The sequence below is a fragment of the Oncorhynchus mykiss genome, chromosome 12 (genome assembly GCF_013265735.2).
Source record: "Oncorhynchus mykiss isolate Arlee chromosome 12, USDA_OmykA_1.1, whole genome shotgun sequence".
NCBI classification, from domain to species: Eukaryota; Metazoa; Chordata; class Actinopteri; order Salmoniformes; family Salmonidae; genus Oncorhynchus; species Oncorhynchus mykiss.
The window spans coordinates 24607566-24627997 of NC_048576.1; the positions used below are offsets into that span (position 1 = coordinate 24607566).

The 20432-nt window shown below is 39.1% G+C and overlaps 1 protein-coding gene and 1 long non-coding RNA gene across 7 annotated transcripts; both read right to left on the reverse strand.

Moving 5' to 3' along the window:
- Positions 1-680: 680 nt before the first annotated feature.
- Positions 681-9551, reverse strand: LOC110537239. Of its 5 annotated transcripts, none has more exons than XR_005034921.1 (6): positions 9421-9551; positions 8638-8800; positions 7036-7432; positions 6771-6908; positions 5271-5375; positions 681-2220 (listed from the first exon to the last, which is right to left on the reverse strand). It is a non-coding gene; the product is annotated as an uncharacterized LOC110537239 (long non-coding RNA). The 5 variants fall into 5 exon arrangements; XR_005034920.1 differs by lacking the exon at positions 681-2220 and adding an exon at positions 8428-8449 and having other exon boundaries at positions 3996-5375; XR_005034922.1 differs by lacking the exon at positions 681-2220 and adding an exon at positions 8428-8449 and having other exon boundaries at positions 3996-5375; positions 9183-9551.
- A 66-nt stretch (positions 9552-9617) lies between these two features.
- LOC110537240 (LIM/homeobox protein Lhx1-like) lies at positions 9618-15847 on the reverse strand. Of its 2 annotated transcripts, none has more exons than XM_021623130.2 (5): positions 15090-15847; positions 13662-13885; positions 12869-13110; positions 12124-12289; positions 9618-11756 (listed from the first exon to the last, which is right to left on the reverse strand). In XM_021623130.2, the coding sequence occupies exons 1-5, from the start codon at positions 15257-15259 to the stop codon at positions 11383-11385; spliced, it is 1176 nt and encodes a 391-aa protein (XP_021478805.2). In that variant the 5' UTR covers positions 15260-15847; the 3' UTR covers positions 9618-11382. The 2 variants fall into 2 exon arrangements, with proteins under 2 accessions (XP_021478805.2, XP_036793147.1); XM_036937252.1 differs by having other exon boundaries at positions 9621-11756; positions 12869-13143; positions 15090-15846.
- Positions 15848-20432: the final 4585 nt, after the last annotated feature.

Here is a 20432-nt window from a genome sequence, read left to right on the forward strand (position 1 = left end):
AAGGTAGAGAGGGAGAAAGAAAGCTCTCTGTCATGTAGCGATGCAGGAGGTGAAGCCATAAACTCCAGATGTGGCACCCCAGATAAACAGGCTGCTCTCCAGATAAAGTGGCACCTCTGGAGGAGGAAGAGGGATGGCTGAGCTGCGCGGGTCCTAATCTAAAACTGCTGAAACAACCCCTCTATCTCCCGTAATGTATTTAACAACCTACAAATGCTCCTTGCTTGAAATCATTTTGGGCCGTGACATTGCCTACATTTCAGGTTAATGAAGTTCAGATGCTGCATTTGCTGACTAGATTAACTTAAGATACAGAACTTAATGTATCTCACTCAGTTAAGCATTCATCTGTTACAGCCTTAACAAACTAGAAGGAATCTGACTGAAGAGGGGTTTCATAGTGAAAGCTCCCACCAGAGATAGATTCTTTAAAGGGCCAATGCAGCTGTTTTTACCTCAAAATCAAATAATTTCTGGGTAACTTTGAAGTACCTTATGGCCTAAACTCACCAAAGGCGAATGTATGAGGCATGTGTGTGATTTATTTTAGAATGCATTGTTTTGAATTATTATGACCCAACCGAAGTAGGGCGGGCGGGTTGTCCGCTTTGACATCGTGCTCAATTAGAACGTGTCTCTATTTTTGCGTTTCATCGCTGGCGCTGCAGTCAAAAAAAATTATTTTAATGTAGTCATTATTACCATTTGTTTTAGCTCATTTGAATTGGAAGAGACAGCTATGTGTTGAGGCTTTAGCATACGTGCTAAATTAGGCCAATTCATCCACTTTTGGAAACACAACATTGCTCTCAGCAAAGATTATTGGCGATATGGACTATCCTGCTTGCATACAGTCACTGCTCTGCCTGTCCCATTCTTTCCACCGCCTCGCTCTGCTTGCTCCACCGGGTCACTTCTGGTGAGTTTTTAGCAAATAGCAATTTCTCAAGCAAGATTTATGCTAGGACTGTCTGGGAATGGTCTGAGTGGGGAAGGGAAAACTGAAAACTAGCTGTTATTGGCAGAGTGGTCTGAAACGCTCTTTCTTATTGATCTATGAAATAATTTTACAGCCGGGTGATGCCACCAGGCAGGCCAAAACTCCATCCCACCAAAACAGGCTGAAATGTCAGGTCGTCTTTTCAAACAGCTCTTACACTAAAATGAAATTATCATAATTTACTAAATGTCACAGTATTATTCTAATCTCATAGTGTGGAAATATATATAAAACACAGGAAACTCCCATCTTTGACTGCACTGGGCCTTTAACTAAAGTGCTTCTTGTACAGTTAACTTTAGGGGGGTGAGTAAAAATGGTGTTGTATGATCCAAGGAACCACTTTTCAAACTACAATTAGTTATTAGGCCAATTACCATGAGACGAAAATGTAGGCTATCCTCTGTCTATTGGCTTCTTTGTATATTCAAGCCTGTCTCAAAATACAACATTGCCCCTTTAAGGCTCTTCTGGAGGATGGTTGGCCACCCTTCATAGCCTATAAAATATTGCAACATTAGATTACAAGTACAACTAAATACTTTTCATCTATATAAAAATAAATGTACTAATTGTATCAGGGATCAAATGGCTAAAGTTGGCTATTTCAAAGCAAGGTAACTAAGGCATGTTTATATATAAACTTGTAGGGCTAGAATATTCCGGTTTCAGGGTAGATCTATTGACAGCATGGGACCGTACAAACCCTGTTTGCTGACCAAAAAGTTGCTATAACTGTGGAAATAACTCACTAATTAGCAAGGAATATACATTCCTTGCTAATTAGTACATATGGTTACGTGTTTTGATCTCAAACGCTCACAACCAGGGAAGATTGACAGGCTGCTCCTGCCTGTCAATATAATAGTCCTACTTGATGCGCTCTGCAGAAATTGGGAGAACAGCAATACATCGCATCCAGAGGACAAATGATCCAATTCTGATCAGAGTAATTGCTTGATATTGTGATTTGACTTGCCGTGGACAAGCGTTAATGTCGAGCCCTGTTTACAGTCAAAAGGTGGACACGTCAATACACACTCTCAGGCTGCTTTCGCAACAAGTTCCCTATCCTATATCCCTCTGCAGTGGTGGTCTCAGGTAGGGGGGCTGTGGCCTCTAGCTTGCCCAGGACTCTGTACTCTGAGCGTCTGGTCTGGGTGTGTCTAAGCAGGCTCTTCTTGTCCATCAGCACCTGTTCCACCTGGGTGAGGATGTTTCTGTCAAACGCCCCAAAACCATGAGAGAAGAGATAAAGAACAGTCAGAAACAATGCCTTAACTCAGTTTGTATTATTTTTATTTCACCTTTATTAACCAGGTAGTCCAGTTGAGAACAAGTTCTCATTTACAACTGCGACCTGGCCAAGATAAAGCAAAGCAGTGCGACAAAAACAACACATAAACAATCGTACAGTCAGTAACACAATAGAAATATTTATGTACAGCGTGTGCAAATGTAGAAGACAAGGGAGGTAAAGGCAATAAATAGGCCATAGAGGTGAAATAATTACAATTTAGCATTAACACTGGAGTGATAGATGTGCAGATGATGATGTGCAAGTAGAGATACTGGGGTGCAAAAAATCTAAAAGATAGATAATATCTGGATGAGGTAGTTGTGTGTGCTATTTACAGATTGGCTGTGTACAGGTAAAGTGATCGGTAAGCTGCTCTGACAGCTGATGCTTAAAGTTAGAGAGGGAGATATAAGACTCCAGCTTCAGTGATTTTTGCAATTCGTTCCAGTCATTGGTAGCAGAGAACTGGAAGGAAAGGTGGCCAAAGGAGGTGTTGGCTTTGGGGATGACCAGTGAAATATACCTGCTGGAGCGTGTGCTATGGGTGGGTGTTGCTATGGTGACCAGTGAGCTGAGATAAGGCGGGGCTTTACCTAGCAAAGACTTATAGATGACCTGGAGCCAGTGGGTTTGGCGACGGATATGTAGTGAGGGACAGCCAATGAGAGCATACAGGTCGCAGTGGTGGGTAGTATATGGGGCTTTGGTGACAAAACAGATGGCACTGTGATAGACCACATCCAGTTTGCTGAGTAGAGTGTTGGAGGCTATTTTGTAAATGACATCGCCAAAGTCAAGGATCGGTAGGATAGTCAGTTTTACGAGTGTATGTTTGGCAGCATGAGTGAAGGAGGCTGTGTTGCGAAAAACGAAGACGATTCTAGATTTAATTTGGATTGGAGATGCTTAATATGAGTCTGGAAGGAGAGTTTACAGTCTAACCAGACACCTAGGTATTTGTAGTTGTCCACATATTCTAAGTCAGAACCGTCCAGAGTAGTGATGCTGGACGGGCAGGCGGGTGCGGGCAGTGATCGGTTGAAGAGCATGCATTTAGTTTTACTTGCATTTAAAAGCAATTGGAGGCCACGGTAGGGGTGTTGTATGGCATTGAAGATCGTTTGGAGGTTTGTTAACACAGTGTCCAAAGGGCCAGATGTATACAGAATGGTGTCGTCTGTGTAGAGGTGGATCAGAGAATCACCAGCAGCAAAAGCGACATCATTGATACAGTTGAAGTCGGAAGTTAACATACACCTTAGCCAAATACATTTCAAGTCAGTTTTTCAGAATTCCTGACATTTAATCCTAGTAAAAATTCCCTCTCTTAGGTCAGTTAGGATCACCACTTTACTTTAAGAATGTGAAATGTCAGAATAATAGTATAGAGAATGATTTATTTCAGCTTTTATTTCTTTCATCACATTCCCAGTGGGTTAGAAGTTTACATACACTCAATTAGTATTTGGTAGCATGGCCTTTAAATGGTTTAACTTGGGTTAAATGTTTCAGGTAGCCTTCCACAAGCTTCCCACAATAAGTTTGGTGAATTTTGGCCCATTCCTCCTGAGAGAGCTGGTGTAACTGTAGGCCTCCTTGCTCACCTACGTTTTTTCAGTTCTGTCCACATAGCTTTCTATAGGATGAGGTCAGGGCTTTGTGATGGCCACTCCAATACCTTGACTTTGTTGTCGTTAAGCCATTTTTCCACAACTTTGGAAATATGCTTGGGGTCATTGTCCAGTTGGAAGACCCATTTGTGACCAAGCTTTAACTTCCTGACTGATGTCTTGAGATGTTGCTTCAATATATCCGCATATTTTTCCTTCCTCCTCTATTTTTCCTCTATTTTGTGAAGTGCACCAGTCCCTCCTGCAGCAAAACACCCCCACAACATGATGCTGCCACTCCTATGCTTCATGGTTGGGATGGTGTTCTTCGGCTTGCAAGCATTCCCCTTTGTCCTCCAAACATAACAATGGTCATTATGGCCCAACAGTTCTATTTTTTCATACTTTTCATGACTCTGTACTAGTACAGTATTTTACTGCTGCTCTTTAATTATTTGTAATGAAAAAAATGTACTTATCTATTTTTTACTGAACACTTATTTTTCTTAAAAACACATTGGTTAAGGGTTTGTAAGTAAGCATTTCACTGTAAGGTCTACCTACACCTGTTGTATTCGGAAAATGTGACAAAATTTGATTTGATTCTGGTTAACAATTAATAAGAACCTTACTGTAATAGTTTTCCATTCAAATGGTCAAAGAGATACAAAAATTGCTTTTTAGCAAAAAAACTATTTCTCAAGCTAAAATGTTGCTAGGGACTGTCTGGGAGTGTTCTTAGTGGAGAGGGGGAGGGATATGTAATCTTGAAAACTAGCTGTTATTGGCAGAGTTTTTATGTTAATTTATTGTTTTGGTACATTTTACCCCTTTTTCGTGACATCCAATTGGTAGTTACAGTCTTGTCCGAACGCTGCAACTCCCGTACGGACTCGGGGAAGGCGAAGGTCGAGAGCCAAGTGTCCTCCGCAACACGACCCCACCAAGCCGCACTGCTTCTTGACACTGCTCGCTTAACCAGGAAGCCAGCCGCACCAATGTGTCGGAGGAAACACCGTACAGTTGTTCACCACCTCATGGGTCTCCCGGTCATGGCAGAGAGGTTTTGAACTCGCTTTGTTATTGGTCTATATCAACTTATACCGCCTGGTGATGTCACCAGGCAAGCCCTATCAGGACATAACACAGCAAATGTATTCATACTTTTTAAGTGTTAGTTTCATCAGCTGTTGTACAATATGATACAAAACACAGGGGGAAATCATTTTTTGACTACACTGGGCATATAAAGCCGGAAGTAGGTTGAAATTCCAGAGCATTTAATGTTAATCAGGAGAGTGGTCCATGTACAACGTGTGCTGTCTGTGGGTGTGGAGTGTGGAAGAGAGACAGTGCTGACCTGTGTGCTCCCCAGGTCTTACCCAGGGAGATGGGCCTATTGTCTGGGTTCTGATGGAGCAGCTGGTCCTGTAGCTCCAGTGGAGAGCCTTCAGGGCTTTGTGACCTTACAGAACATCATAGAGAGAACATGCTGTCAGGATGTAATATACAAACAGAGAGATATGGGAACCAAGAGGGTAAAGATAGAGGGAAACATGCTATGAATATGGTGTCCAAAGTAAACTTAACATTGGTCTTTGTCAAACTCTGAAATTACGATTAGTAGTAAATATGATTACACATTTTTAATGAATTAGGCAAGTATGAGTGTAAATGGCATAACGGTGCAAGTCAAATCGTCAATATTAGCTGGGTGGAAAAGGGAAAATAATAAAACAAAGTTATGCAGCATAACAATAGAAAATATAACTTCACTTGTCCAACCAATCTACAGAAAGTATTCCCCCCAAGCATAAAATGTTTTGGAGCAGATCTGCCTCGGCTGTTGTTAGTCCACATCTTGTCAACATCCATTAAAACATGCCACAAATCCTCGAGACTTTGCCCTCCAAATCACAGGTCGTAGGAAAAGAAAGGAGGTGGGGAACACTTATGATTCCTTCCTCTTCAACTTTAATCAAAAGTACACTGGCACGCTGGAGCCCCCTCCCTTCCTTTCATAATAATGGGCCGCTAAAAATTCAGGAGGCAGGCTCCACATCAATCACTCGCCAGATTTGAGTCCAATGTAATAAATATGCAAATGAGGAGAAGCCAGTGTCTCGTAGCTTTGAGATCAGCGCGGGGAGAAAGAAAGAGAAAAACTGTATTAATTGCCCATGGCCAGAGGAATCCTATTACTGTGGGCATTGATTCTAAAATTGTGTGAGTGATTTTCATGAGGGAGGTGGACTACCATCACGCCTTGAGAAAAATAGTATTAGAAGAATCACGACAAATCTGTCAGGTTTAAACAATAATGAGAGAAAGGCAAACTAGCGTTTCACATATGATTCCACTGTGGAAACACAAGGATTAAGATATTCTTATAAGAAAAGACAGAAAATATTATTTGGTTATGACAATCTTCCTATAGTGATGTTTTTACCGAGAGCCAAGCCTACTTCAGATTCTAGTCACATAGTTTGAATTATTTTCTACACACCAAATACTAAACCATAACACTAGCTCCAGCCTTGTCCACCAAGATTAAAAATTAATGTTTCAAATGCCATTGCGTTTAAAGTAACTTATTTTACGCACTAATAATCACTGCATATGCAGGCAAGCAATACTAATTTTCTAAATCTGTGTCTGGGAGATAACATGTCTAGACAAAACATTCAGTATTATCACCACATAATTTACTGGGTTGTAAACTTTAATGTGTGTTTTTGTGTAATTTCCCTTTTTTCTCAATTTCCCCCTGGGGATCAACAAAGTTAAATTAATTTCATATTCTTGGTAGCTGTAAAATAAAATGTACTGTTTAAAATATAACCAGAAACAATGCACTCACTATTCTTCAACGCTCCAGCAAACACTGCTCCACCCCTCTTCTTGAACTATGGGAAGGTATGTGGTTGTGGCAGCTTATTGGCTGTCAGAAGAGCTTTCTGCACATTCATTTGCCCCTCAAGTAGCTGGTCCCAAAGAGCTGTGAAGATTCAATAAAATAATGACAAGGTTGTCTACTGAGAAAAAGATATGATAATATGGGCTTAAGTTGTTTCATCATAGTGAAGAATATATATTACACATAGCAGGTATATCAAAATACATACCAAGTTGATCTTTCCAAGCTTTCCCTTTCTCCACCTCTTCATCCACCTTCTCTTAAGAAAATATCATCACAGCTCCCACATCGTCATCCTCCATCTGTTCATCCTCATCTTCCTCGTTCCCTCCATCCTCATCGCCACTTTCTTCATCATCATCATCATCCTCCTCTTCGCTCTCTCCAGTGATCCATCCCCTCTGTTAGCTTATGTAAGTCTGTCTCTGAGGGAAGTGTGATGTCCGTCTCCTTCTGCTTAGACACCAAGCTTTTCTTCTTAGCAGTGTCACTCTCAATCTTTTCATCATCTCCATCTTCAGCCTCTCCATCCTCCAGATCAGCATCATCAACATTGTCATCTTCAGCTTCCTCCTTGTTTTCATCATCATTGTCCTCATCCTCTCCTAAAAACCCAAATCGCAATAGAATGATAAGACCAGGATTCAATATTACATTTGAAAAAAAACAGATGTTCATTAACAACCATACGGCAATAAAATGTAGCATTTCTAACTTATGCAAGCAGTTAAAGATGTAGATGGCCTTCCACTCAGCAGCTGAATAATAGTAGTGCATGCCGTGTACACAACAGCTTAATGCTGTAATCAGTTGTCTTCTAAGTTTAAATTGATTAGCTGCATGGCCCGTGTTTGACTTGTAAATCTTTGCCTTAATCAAGGCATTTTGTTTGGATAAACAGGGATTAGCTTGATTAACAGCAATGCAATTTCTCCATTTAATAGCCAAAAAAAAAAACAGCCCACTTGAAGATGTAGGCCTAAGCTATTTTATGTTACATGCTTATTGTAATTAAACGTCTAGACATGATATGACAATACACAGCTGAGCATAGATTAAATTGGAAATAAAGAACCTACATCAATCTATTAAAGCTACGGTATCTTGTTGACCAGCAAAGTGTTATGGTAATAATTATAGGAGACGTTAACAAGATTATAAGAGAATCTAGTGTGGCGTGAGAGGCACATTTACTTGTAATTTATTTTGAACTGAATGATGGACAGTTACTAAATGTAAAGGTGTCCCTTGCAGAACCACAAGAGGGCAGAATTCTACAAAAGACCATTTTCAAATGCAGTGCCTTGATGAAATTGCTTTTGAAATACATTCTTCCTTCCTCCCGTCCAATTTATTTATTTTTTATTTAACCACGCAAGTCAGTTAAGAAAAAAATATTATTTACAATGACGGCCTAGGAACAGTGGGTTAACTGCCTTGTTCAGGGGCAGAACGACAGATTTTTACCTTGTCAGCTCGGGGATTCGATCTAGCAACCTTTCGGTTACTGGACCAATGCCACCTGCCGCCCCAAAAGGGTGAGCATGTATCCTAAGGGTAATCATGTATCTGATTAAATAAGTAAAATCAAGGTTACTACCTTATCGTTTCACCAGTCCAACCTTGTCCAATCAATTCCAGGGACAGAAGGAGAAAAATATGCATTTCAAGTACTTGAACCCAAACAACCAGCTCTCATCCAACTTTCTAGAAAGGTTCTTTATTTCCTTTTCCCTGTGGTCAGTTGCATTGATTATCCAACATATATGTTTAACATTATTATAAATGACACATTCATGTTCCAACTCACCAGAACATTCGATCCCCTTTAGCATGTCTTTACGAGGTTGCCTTGCCCAGGTACCGTTTGTCTGTCTCTTCCAGCAGAGTTCTAGCTTTATTCCGGAGGCCACTCAAGGCAACCACATCATCGCCACCACCCTCAAATGCCTCTACCACCTTGGCTTTCGTCTCTGGGAGGTATCCAAACAGTGAGATTGAATGATTGAAAACTGCAAGTTTATAGTCATATCTGATCAATATACAAAGTGGCTGGCAATAATAGCTTACTGTTCAGGATCAGAATGTTACAATTAAATCTGAAGAATTCTTCAGGAGAAAGACAAGTCAAGTGGAATAACTGACAGGATATTGCCCCTCCCCATAAGGTCATGTCAATGTTGATTTGTACTCTTCAGCATCGAGCCGAATAACTAGCAATGACAATGAATATAAGAGGTTTGGAGAGATAAGAATACTAGCTAGTGAAAATATTAAAATTGTCATCATAGCTAGCTAGCAGCAACAACAGCAGAATCATGTTATTGGAACTGGTGCAGTGGGTGTTCATCCTACCTCACAACAAACACATGTCTAAGTGGATGGTTGCCAGTACTGTTGATAACTTTTGGCTAACAGGGTAGTTAGTCCTTTTTGAGCATCACAATCGTTTATATAGGTGTTTCGTGCTTTCAATGTACTACTAGCCTGTTAGCTAACTGGCTAGCTTAGTTTTGCATGCTACCCGGCGTGTGTGTAACGAGTTGATACATGAAAACGGAAACATTGTTCTCAAATTGAAAGCAAAATATACCTATAAAACATTACAAATAGTGTATATCATTATCATCCCCTGGATCCGTGAACTTGGGCAGAGGATTTAATAAATCCTCGAGCTGTTGTGATTTGTAGCCAGTCATCGTTCCATGTACTCACAACTAACACGTGTTAATACATACGTCATCAAGAGGCGACTCAAAGATCAAAAATACAAATTTATTGACGAAATAGATCTGCAACAGTTTAACTTCAAGCAACTGGAGGTTGTTGTTTAGGCTATTGATTTTGGATTATTAAAATAATTCAACCAGATAATGTCGGGTTGGCGAATACTATTCGACGTAATTGTTGTTCAGCATAATACACCTTAAACCCTTCAGATAAAGTGGGTTATAATACATGGTAAATTAATAATATACTTTCTATATGTTGTAGGCCTACTTCTATAATTAGTGCCACAGGGTTGTGACTGCAATTTTTTGGTGCCAATTCATACATGTAGGATCTCATTATCATATTTAAAAAATCTTATTGCATTTGAGAAATATGTAGGTCTACCGTTATGTCATATGTTCTTAATTTATAGGCTTGATCTTCCTCTTTCCAAACTCCTATCCACTTATAGAAGAGGCCTGCTCAGACATCCTCATGTCAATGTATCTGATGATGGAGAGCTGAGTAGCGTTGTCGGCGTGGATGTGGCCCTCTGTGTACTGTAGTCTAATCAGTGCGTGGATTCTGTTCATCGGACACACCCAATGTCAGGGATTTAAATAACGTAACACTAGGGCCTAGGGGCAGTTGGGTAAACTGTACTTTAGGTCGACTGTTTAGAAATCAAGAAGTGTGCAGAAGGTGTGTTAGAAGTGAGTGAGGAAAGAACAGTAGCGTCCATCTTTTCAACCCAAAAATGTCCACCCCTTTATCGTTAAAAAAGCTTGCAGTTTTTTTGTACATGTTTTATTATACAGTGAATGGTCTAATATGCACTAGAGGTCACATAATCATATGAGAGTTGATATTTCAAGAATATAGCAGCTGCTGGTAACATATTTGACCATCAATGTTTAATCATTTGGACTTTCATGTAAAGACACAAAATAAAGCCTTTCAGAAACAAAAGACAGCCTCATTATATAATTAACTATAATTTAACACATTCTGTTAAAAATGCTACTATGTTTCTTGTAGTATGTTTAGCAATTGATGACGCAAAGCACTAACGAATTGTGCTTTTATCCTTATTTGGCAACTGTCTATTTGTGTTTTTAAATGTTCTTCGAAGTAAACACAATAATACAATCTAGCACAGTGAGGAACCATGACCATAATATAAATAGAATAAATACAAAAGTTTGGTTTGTTGCTTGAACGATGTTCACATCTGAATCAAGAGGTTTCAAACAATGCTCATATTCAAACCCCTGAAGTACTGTAAATATATACGTAAACAGTTGACTGTTCTACTGTGTCCACCTCAAACCATTGTCCATAGATTTTTAGAAGGTTGACTTCTTCTTCAAATTCAAGTTATTTTCAATTAAATAAAAGATTATACAACTTTTTAAAGTTTTCCTTTTGAAGGCAAACTCTCTAGGATTTGGCAAAACACAGAAATATACAGAGAAACAAAAACAAATTTAGAAATAAGCACGAATACCAAAGCCATCATAAAAGCTTTAGGTAAAAAATCATTATCATTTGATATGGTAGACCCTCTAAAGCAAAAGTTCTGCTGAACGCTTGTACAGTATTCACCATTATATGACTGCTTTAGAGTCTACACTGTTACTGTGGGAATCTTTAAATAAAACTGCAACAATCAAAACAGCAGTAAAGGTAGTTAGAGACAAGTAATAAATTAAATGCGTATATATTATTATATATAAATTAATTGATGAATAAATAAATAATATAAAGTAAAAGGGATACTCGCTCAGGACTTCAGTTGCCTCCTAAGTCAATAGTTAGCCTTGGCTTCATAATGTCCTGTGGGCTACCAGACAGTGCCTTCGCTCATCTCTGAGGAGGGGTGTGACAATTGGTTGCTGTATCCACTGCCGTTGATGGACAGTGAGGTGAAAGGTGTGCTGACGCCACACATCTCACTGGAGATGCTGTGCATTGACCCGGGTCCGTTGGGCTCGGGGCTAGGCGAGTCCACTGGATGGTGAGATATGATGTCAGTGAAGCACTGCACCTCACCAGATGGGTGGTGCCCAGCCAGGTGATGGTCCATACCACCTAAAGGGGTGCCAGCGGGGCCAGAGGAGAAGCCTAGGTCCACTGGGGTCTGGGCCTGCAACAAGGGGGGGCCTTGGGTGTAGTACTCAAAATTTCCTCCAGGTCCATAGTATTCACTCTGATAATCTACAAACATATACACCAGAATTATTATGGGAAATGCTTATGTGGTGAAAATAAAAACTTTGACAAAATGTCTTGTACCGGTACAATGCAACTATAGGAATGTCATTTAAATTACTAAAAAAGTACAACTATTACATTTCCAGTAGTATAAAGGGTTAATTTGACATAATAGTTATTTGGAGGATGACAGTATTGTAATTTGACTTTTTTTATGCAATAAAACACCTGTGAATTATGAGGGAAATTGGGAATTTAAATAAGGTAAAAAGGCCTGTGCATGGCGCTCATATTCAAAATGCATTTCAGATGATCTTTAAAACACAAATGTGTTATTTGGGTGAACCATGGTGAATATAAAATACCTTACCACCATAGTATGAGAAATGGCCGTTGGGGACCAGCTCCCCGGGTTCGAGTCGGTCCACCAGAGTTCTCATTCTCCTTGGACTGCGGAAGAACGAGTGCCTTCTCGCCCCCAGTGCACTCAGCTGCTTCATGCGCCGCTCTTTAGACCGACGATTTTGGAACCAAACCTGCACACCACAAATGACATGGAAATGGCTGATTGAAATTGAGTTTTCAGCCCCGGTCAAATATTTATTTTGTACATCAGAAATGTGTGCAGCATCTCGAGGTCCCAGATCGGATGACATGTTGTGAAATGCCCTTTTAATAACCATAACGTGATTAGCCTATAGGCCTATACCTCTAAATGGGTCCTTGGCTCAACTGTCAAATGCTTAATGATCTTTAACCCAGTTTATCGTATGTTTCTTTTATTCCACAATTGCCACATTCTCGTAACATATGCTAAAGCCTAAGAGTCCAACATTTAGCCGCTATTTTCAAAATGAGAAAACAAAGACCTTTGCATTGATGTGTATAGACTATAGATAGCCTAGAGGTCATGGTGTGAAAACATTGTGAAGTCATGACAATATCTGCTTCTGCACCACTTTCGTGGTAAGCAATCTGCATATCTTGCCATCTGCCATTATTGACCTAGGTGCCATTGAATTGAAAATACTTTCTCACAGACCCGTATAATAATTCTGAAAATAACCTTTTTTTATTGTTCATGTGATACAGACGTAAGCGAAATGGACTCTTACCTGGATCACTCTCATGTTGAGACCTGTCTCCTGCGCCAGCTGTTCTCGAATGTGTCTTGTGGGTTTTGGCGTGGCCGTGAAAGCAGCTTTGAGGACCTCAAGTTGCTTGGCTTTTATAGTTGTTCGAGGCCCACGTCGTTTCCCCCCTACGTTCTGCTCATCGTTTTCATTGCTACCCACCTCTTTATCGGATAAAGGCCCGATTTCCGAATCTTTACCATCATCCTGTGGGTCTTGGGAATCTGGAGATAGACTTGGGTCACTGCAGGTCGTGACTGTGAGATGAAAGAAACATGAAATGAAATTACTTTAAATCTATTCTTATGTCTTTATATACTCTTCATGAACGAATATACAAAAAATAATCGACAAGAATACATTTCATTAGAGTATTATTAGGCTACTATTGGGCCAATTAATATTGTCATTGTTAGTATTATGCACTAGACATATTAGCCGACTACCTTTAGACATATTATTATTGGTGATGATAACATGAATTAACAATCAATTCTAATCCTTATAATAATATTTTAATCGTCATCAAGGTCATTGTTTAGATTTGTACTGTTATTGAACCTATCAGGATACTGTTATCGTAACTGTTCCACGCCGCCCCCCCCCCCACCCCCCCACCCCCCAAAAAAACATTTTTTAGAAATGGAATATAAAGCAATAGCAAAAATTTGAAAATAATGATTCACAAGAGACTATATAATTATATAGAATATACATATATATATTAACGCTTTATGGTTGAAAATTGGGATGTGGTTCAAGTCATGTTCCATACCTGAGAGGAGGGTTGTGTCCTTTCCGTTGCTATTGCTTAGGTAGTCCTCTTTACAAACAAACTTAAATTCATCTAAAATGTACATTTCCTCTCCAGTAGATAGCTGTTTGTTACACATCATGCACGTGAAACAGTTCAGGTGAAACACTTTGCTCTTTGCTCTTCGAACCAAATCGTTGGGCGAGATTCCCTGGGCGCAACCTCCACACTTTGTGCCAAATCTCCTAAAAGAAAGAAAGCAAAAATAAATACCATCATTGATCAAACAAAACAGGGTTGACAGTGTAGCAGCAAATAGCCACAGAAAATATTCACATCAGATTACCAATAACATGAAAACATTATTGGCAACATTATAGATGTTTACACGAAGGGATACGCGTTTTTCATGACGCAAAATATTACATTTTCAGTATTTTGATGCTTAATATATTTTGGATGATTCCAAGTGAATATAAATATATATATATCAATTTCGTATGCTTTTTCTTTTCAAGTTTGTTTGTGAATCTGGAAATTACAGGCTACACGGATGTTGGGCCTGCACTAGCTTCACCGACACTATATTAATTTCACACAGATAACCAGTTATTTAGCAACCATAAATATAAGATAATAATTATGTTTTTTAGGCTAAATACATTTTTATAAATACATATAAATGTATCTTATATTTAGGCATAGGTTTACGTGTTGTAGAACTATTATTAGGCCTACCTAAAACTATAATTCAAGAAAGGCCACGCCGTTTATTATTAGGTTATTGTATGGAGAGAAGTCAAACATGCATCAAACAACGGTCCATTATTGAAATATATCCCATTTAATGCTTGAAAATTACAAAGCCACAGTTACATTTTCAATGTAGCCTATATTTATGTAAATAGTTGTGTATTTAAATAGTTAACAAACGTGTGGACTGGAGTTCTGTGATTGCAGTGTGGGCTTTCTCAAGATGATTTATTATTCAAATCCATTTATCACATTTTCACTAGAGTCTCAGCAAACAAACGGTCGTGCGCCGACTGATTGAACGCAGAATACACTTCCGTCAAGAATCCTGGCATAATTTTAATCCCCGCGGTTTGTTTGACAGCCTTTCCTTGTAAACAAAGGACGTTTTTCTTTAATCCGTCACAGAACATGGTGATATATGCTTATAATGTATAATCTTTTCCTGGATCACCACTCATAATCTGGTTTGTTCAAATTATGTCGCTCATGAGGATAGATTAAACAAAATTGACACCAGGCATATACCCCTGTTGCAAAAAAATATAAAAAATCTTGCAAAATAATTGTATAATTATAAAACTTGCATTTCACATAATCTGTTGTACATTTGCATAGTTCTGCTTAATTGGATACCCAGTAGAAGCTAAAGCTCTTCCGCACAATATTGAAAGGCATGTGCCCAGGCATGCTTACCTAAAAAAGTCGTTTTTGCAGTACAGCCTCCCTTCCCGTGAAAAACATTTTTCTGTCAAATTGCATTTACAGTCACAGCACTGTACGCACTTGATGTGCCATGGTCTGTCCAGAACATTGAGTAGAAACCTGTCCAGAATAGGTCTTTCGCAGCCGGCACAGTGAACCATATTTGGATAATTCCAGCTATTCCAAGTCAATGTCTTTCTTTTTTTGTCCCAAACCAAAGCGATGTGTCTGTCTCCTTGGTCGCTTTGTTGGTTTAGAGAATGACCTGCTCTAGTCCACTCCTACAATCCAGAGGATGCAGCTCATCCAGACGAATCTCTCAACAATGAGCTAGCATCATCATATCCCTTGAGCAAAAATATTATTGCATTCCTCTTGCATGGACAGAACAAAACTTGGCTAAAAAAATGGTATCAAAAAAACGAAAACGAACAAATAACTTATCAAAGTGAATACATTTCACAAGCAAGAATGCAAACTTGAGAGCAGCAAGGCCTCCGCTTGTCCATCAAAATGAGCCAAGAGGTGCGATAGTAGGCTAATGATTTAGTGTATCTGAACAAGGCATCATGCCACTACAATTACGCACGAATACATAACTGCCACACAGCCAAATAATTATTGCCAAAGTTGAAAGTTAACACAAATATGACAAAAATCTGTTCAATATCTTGTCGATTCTGTCATAATCCTTCTATTCTTCGAGTATGATGCACTCTTTAGTCCAAGCTTCAGTATCCGTACCTCTGAAAGCGCACGAGCTAGCCTTATTACGAGCCTCCTGACGTCATGTTGAATCGACACCTATCAGCAGCTTGCTGTTGGAGTGGCAATTAAATATGCCCGCTAAACTTGCCCGACGGACCCACTAAGGACTAGGGAGCAGAGAACGACTATTGCCTCGTATCTTTGAAACTGTCGAATTGTTTTAGAAACTCGTACATTCCAACTCGATACAGCAGGTATATAACATATTCCAGGTCGAAGCGGAGCAAGGGTCTCTTTAATAAGGTACAGTATTTCATGAAAACAACAACTTTTCTTGTAGCTTACAGTCATTTTGGCAGAGGGAACTAAGTTCGTTTACATCTAACATTATTTATCTGAAATTGGAAATATAATTTATTAGGCTATCATTATGTTTAGGCCTTCCTATATCATTTTTTTGCACGTCTTAGGAGAGGAGAGAAAGTGAATGACACGGACGCACTGAAGTTCACAGATCGATTAATCAAACGGAAATGCATCTCTGACACATGCATGGATATTTAGATAGTTCACTGAGAAACGTACGGAGAATATGTGACTGACTTCACACTTTATTCGAACGGAAACCACCACCCTCACATGTGGAAGAAGGGCAATGCAAAACGACAGAGTTAGGTTAACTTGCAATTATAGAGTTTGATGTGGTCAGACTTGGACGATGATGATGATGATGAAGATTACATATATTTTATAATTACAAAAGTGGGCTATTAAACGCACATTAAGAATTCGTTTGGATGTCTTTGACAGACATTAAAAACTCACGAAAAATATTTTTTAAATGAATTGTCTTAATTTAGTTTTCACTCTATGGCTCTTAACTTCAAACAGGACAATATGCATGTGTAATAGTATCTGGCCCTGTATATGGTATGCTTACTTATTTCCTTATTATGTTCTCAATGTTTCTTCTTATTTCTCGTGTGTGTTTTGTCTAGTATTACATTGTTATTGATTATTGCATTGTTGGTTTTGAGTTTGCAAGAAAGGCATTTCACTGTACTTGTGCATGTGACATTAAAAACTTGACACTGGATGTTTTTCATAGAATAAAACAATTTTAACCTCCGGAAATGTACATGGTTACTTATGACTGTGTTTTGATGTCTTAATAATTTAGAGTAGCCTATATTTTCGCTAACTAGAGTTGAACTAACATAATTGTTATAACCTTGTCAACAACTATAACAATTTGTCAATTATTATAGTAAATTATTATTCACTATTTAGGCCTACTCTGTATACAGGTCTACATTTTACTACATTGTTTTCCAAAGGGTATTGTTATAATACTGTATTAAAGCAACATAGCGAAAGAGTAGACCTGAGAATAAGACTGTGGAGCCGTGACAGAAATGACAAATCATCATGACTTCATCATCTGCAGATGAGGGGAGGGAAGGGCTCTGGGAAGTCTGAATACAAGCTTTCTACATAGATTAATGTTTCCCTGCGCTTATTCTACATTTTGGGTGAAAGGGCAAGGATAATCATTATAATATCATGTCTAGCGATAGGCGCTCCCTGAAAGATAGTATCGCGCAGTGGGCAATGCACTTGGGACAGTCTTCGGGGCTGGGAACATGGAGATAGCGGATTTTCATGCCCATTTTCTCCCACCGGCCACAGCTCTGCGTGCCGCTGATATCAGTTGCCCGGGGAAATGTATAAACAATCAACCGTGTGGACGACTGAAACTGTTGTTATATAGTCCCATTCAGACTCTGAAATATAAATCCAGGTCTATTCTTGTAGGCCCAGCTCCTCATATGATTTATTCATTTGTATATGTGCAAAGTAGGCTTCCCACTGGGCACAGACGTCAGTTCAACGTCTATTCCACGTTGGTTCAACATAATTGAATTGAAATGACGCAAAAACAACGTTGATTCAACCAGTGTGTACCCAGTGGGTTTATAGGCCATGGTGAGCCATTTTTATCTCAATGTCAAATAATTTCTGGATAACAATTCCTTAAAATGGTCAAAAAGAGCCATTTCTAAAGCAATACTTTTGCTAGGACTGTCTGGGAGTGGCCTAACTGGGGAGGGGAAAATGATGTGTTATTGGCAGAAAGGTTTGGAACTCTTTTGTTTTATTAACTCATTTAAACAGCTCTTACACTAAAATTGCATTATCATAATTTTCACAATTTCACACAGAACCTCATAGTTTGGAAATATATATATGTTTTAAAAACACAGGGAAATCGTTTTTGACTGCACTAAGCCTTTAAATTGATCAAATACAGTGTATCATAACACTGGGGGGAAAATCGGGTTGGAAAATTAGATTAAGATTAATTAAATCCGCGAGGGAAAAAAATGTATTTGCATAGCAACCACTGAGTCTTCAGAAAAAATAGAGCCGAAAGAGAACTGATTTCATTTGAGTAGATTATAGGGTGGCTCACGCATGAGAATCACCACAATATATTACATTCGTCTGATTGTCTTCATAGCCTTTTGTGTGCGCAAGTGCAGCTCTTGTTGAAGATAGAGCCACCACCGGTGGACGTGTTTAATTTTATAGCACATAGATCAGGAGAGAGGCAACGCTTTGCTTTCGCCAGGAGAGAGATAGTTCACCACCGCCTTACGGTTTTATGTTGGGGATATGTCAAGCAGATGAAAAGAATGGCTAATGCATAAGCAAAACTCGGTAGTCCATGCCCTGCGCACATTGAGATAACGTATGGTCCTTATTTAGGGTCCTTACCATGCATGTGCGAGGCCAATGCATTTTGAAATCAAGGATGTAAATTGATAGTGTAATTCTCACAGACACGCACACACACACATAGACACACACACACGCCATACAAAAATATATAGAATAGGCCTAATTGTGAATACACAACAGGTTTACAAATTCAGCAGTTAATATTTAATAGTCTAAAATTAAAATAGACGTTTCGGATAACTATTTTCATGCCCGTGTAAAATATTTTTTCTTGCAGTCGCAGGTTTAATTTAGCCCTAATAATATAACCATTGGGTTAATTTATGTTTCCTATTTTTGGACCAATCATCCCTTGCACACAGCGTCTATTCAAATGACAATCTGGCTGTAGCTGATGGATGGCTGAAGTCTACCTCTTCTATCCTATACCCAGAGGCTGTGAGAATCTACAAATCACCCAAAACACAGTACACATAGGCCCCATCATTTCAAACACATTGTTGTTCCCCTGGTTACTTAATATTTGAATAGATTTGAGATGCAGGCAGAGAACAGGCCTGAGCAGAGGGTGATGGGAAAGACCTGGCTGTCAGACCTGCTTTAAGTACCAAAACACGCAATGCATGCAGTTCTTGTATGCTTTCAAATGCAGTATTATTCATGAAGATATGAAGATCCTGTTCCCACGAATGATCTGTTGATGAACACATATCATCAAAAATAAAGGTCTACATTTAAACTATATACAAAGATATACACTGAGTGTACAAAACATTAAGAACACCTGCTCTTTCCATGACATAGACTGACCAGGTGAATCCAGGTGAAAGCCATGATCCCTTATTGATGTCACTTGTTAAATCCATTTGAATCAGTGTAGATGAAAGGGAGGAGACAGGTTAAAGAAGGAGTTTTAAGCCTTGAGACAATTGAGATATGGATTGTGTATGTGTGCCATTCAGAGGGTGAATGGGCAAGACAAAACTAAACATTAGGAAGGTGTTCCTAATGTTTGGTATACTCAGTGTACATTTAGGCTACTAAGTTGTTCAATTCCAAAATTCCCCCTTCTCCACCAAACTGAAAGACACCGATCTCTCTGCATCGTAAAGCCCAATAATACTACCTTTCTCCCATCCATACCCCTCTACCCTCTTACAATACCCTTTCCACTCCTCCTAGAATCCTAATGTTGCCCCTCCTTTGCCCCTGTAGAAAACTCTGCATCATAGTAGGTTACTGTTACTAGGAATAATCAGACTCTTCCCCACAGTGAGCGAAGCCTCCTTTCCTGTACCACTCTGGTCATTCTATTTCACCAGGGAATTTCTCTACTACAGGGGTATTCAATCGGAGTTACTGCAGTGGGACCGTGGAAAAGTATATCAAAAAATGTTTCAATGTTTTTATGAATATCTCTAGTAACAACAGAATAAACACATTTTGAATTACATACCCACAGTAGAAAAGAGGAGAATATCTTCTTTCTAATGTCAACTTTATTTCCTAATATTGAGCAAATGACTAATTGGAGCCAATTAAGCTTATTGAAGTATCTGACATAGGCTTTGAAAAAGCACCCACGAATAGGCTACCAGTGCAGTAAGTATCGCTCGCTGCTGGTAAGCTTTCTTGACTTGGACTTTATGTTTTTCTAACACATGGCTAACCTTTGTTTAACAGCTGCTCTTTTAGCGGAAATGTTTTTGCCGTTACCTTTCCAGCTAATAGGCTTAGAGTTTACACTTCCTCTTCCAGTTCTAATGTGAGGAGGTCAAAGTAATGAAACATTATCTACCAAATCTATTCATTTTAAGATGTTGATTACTTCTCCTTGCCATTCTCATTCACCTGATGATAACATAGGATGGGGGTCCCTGGGAA

Excerpts from the sequence above, each read along its gene's own strand:
- LOC110537240 (XM_036937252.1), bottom strand. The coding sequence starts at position 15,259 with ATGGTTCACTGTGCCGGCTGCGAAAGACCTATTCTGGACAGGTTTCTA. Across the intron at positions 13,144-13,661 it reads GGACACAACCCTCCTCTCAG|TCACGACCTGCAGTGACCCA; the intron begins GTATGGAACATG and ends TTCATCTCACAG. Across the intron at positions 12,290-12,868 it reads TCAACATGAGAGTGATCCAG|GTTTGGTTCCAAAATCGTCG; the intron begins GTAAGAGTCCAT and ends TGTGGTGTGCAG.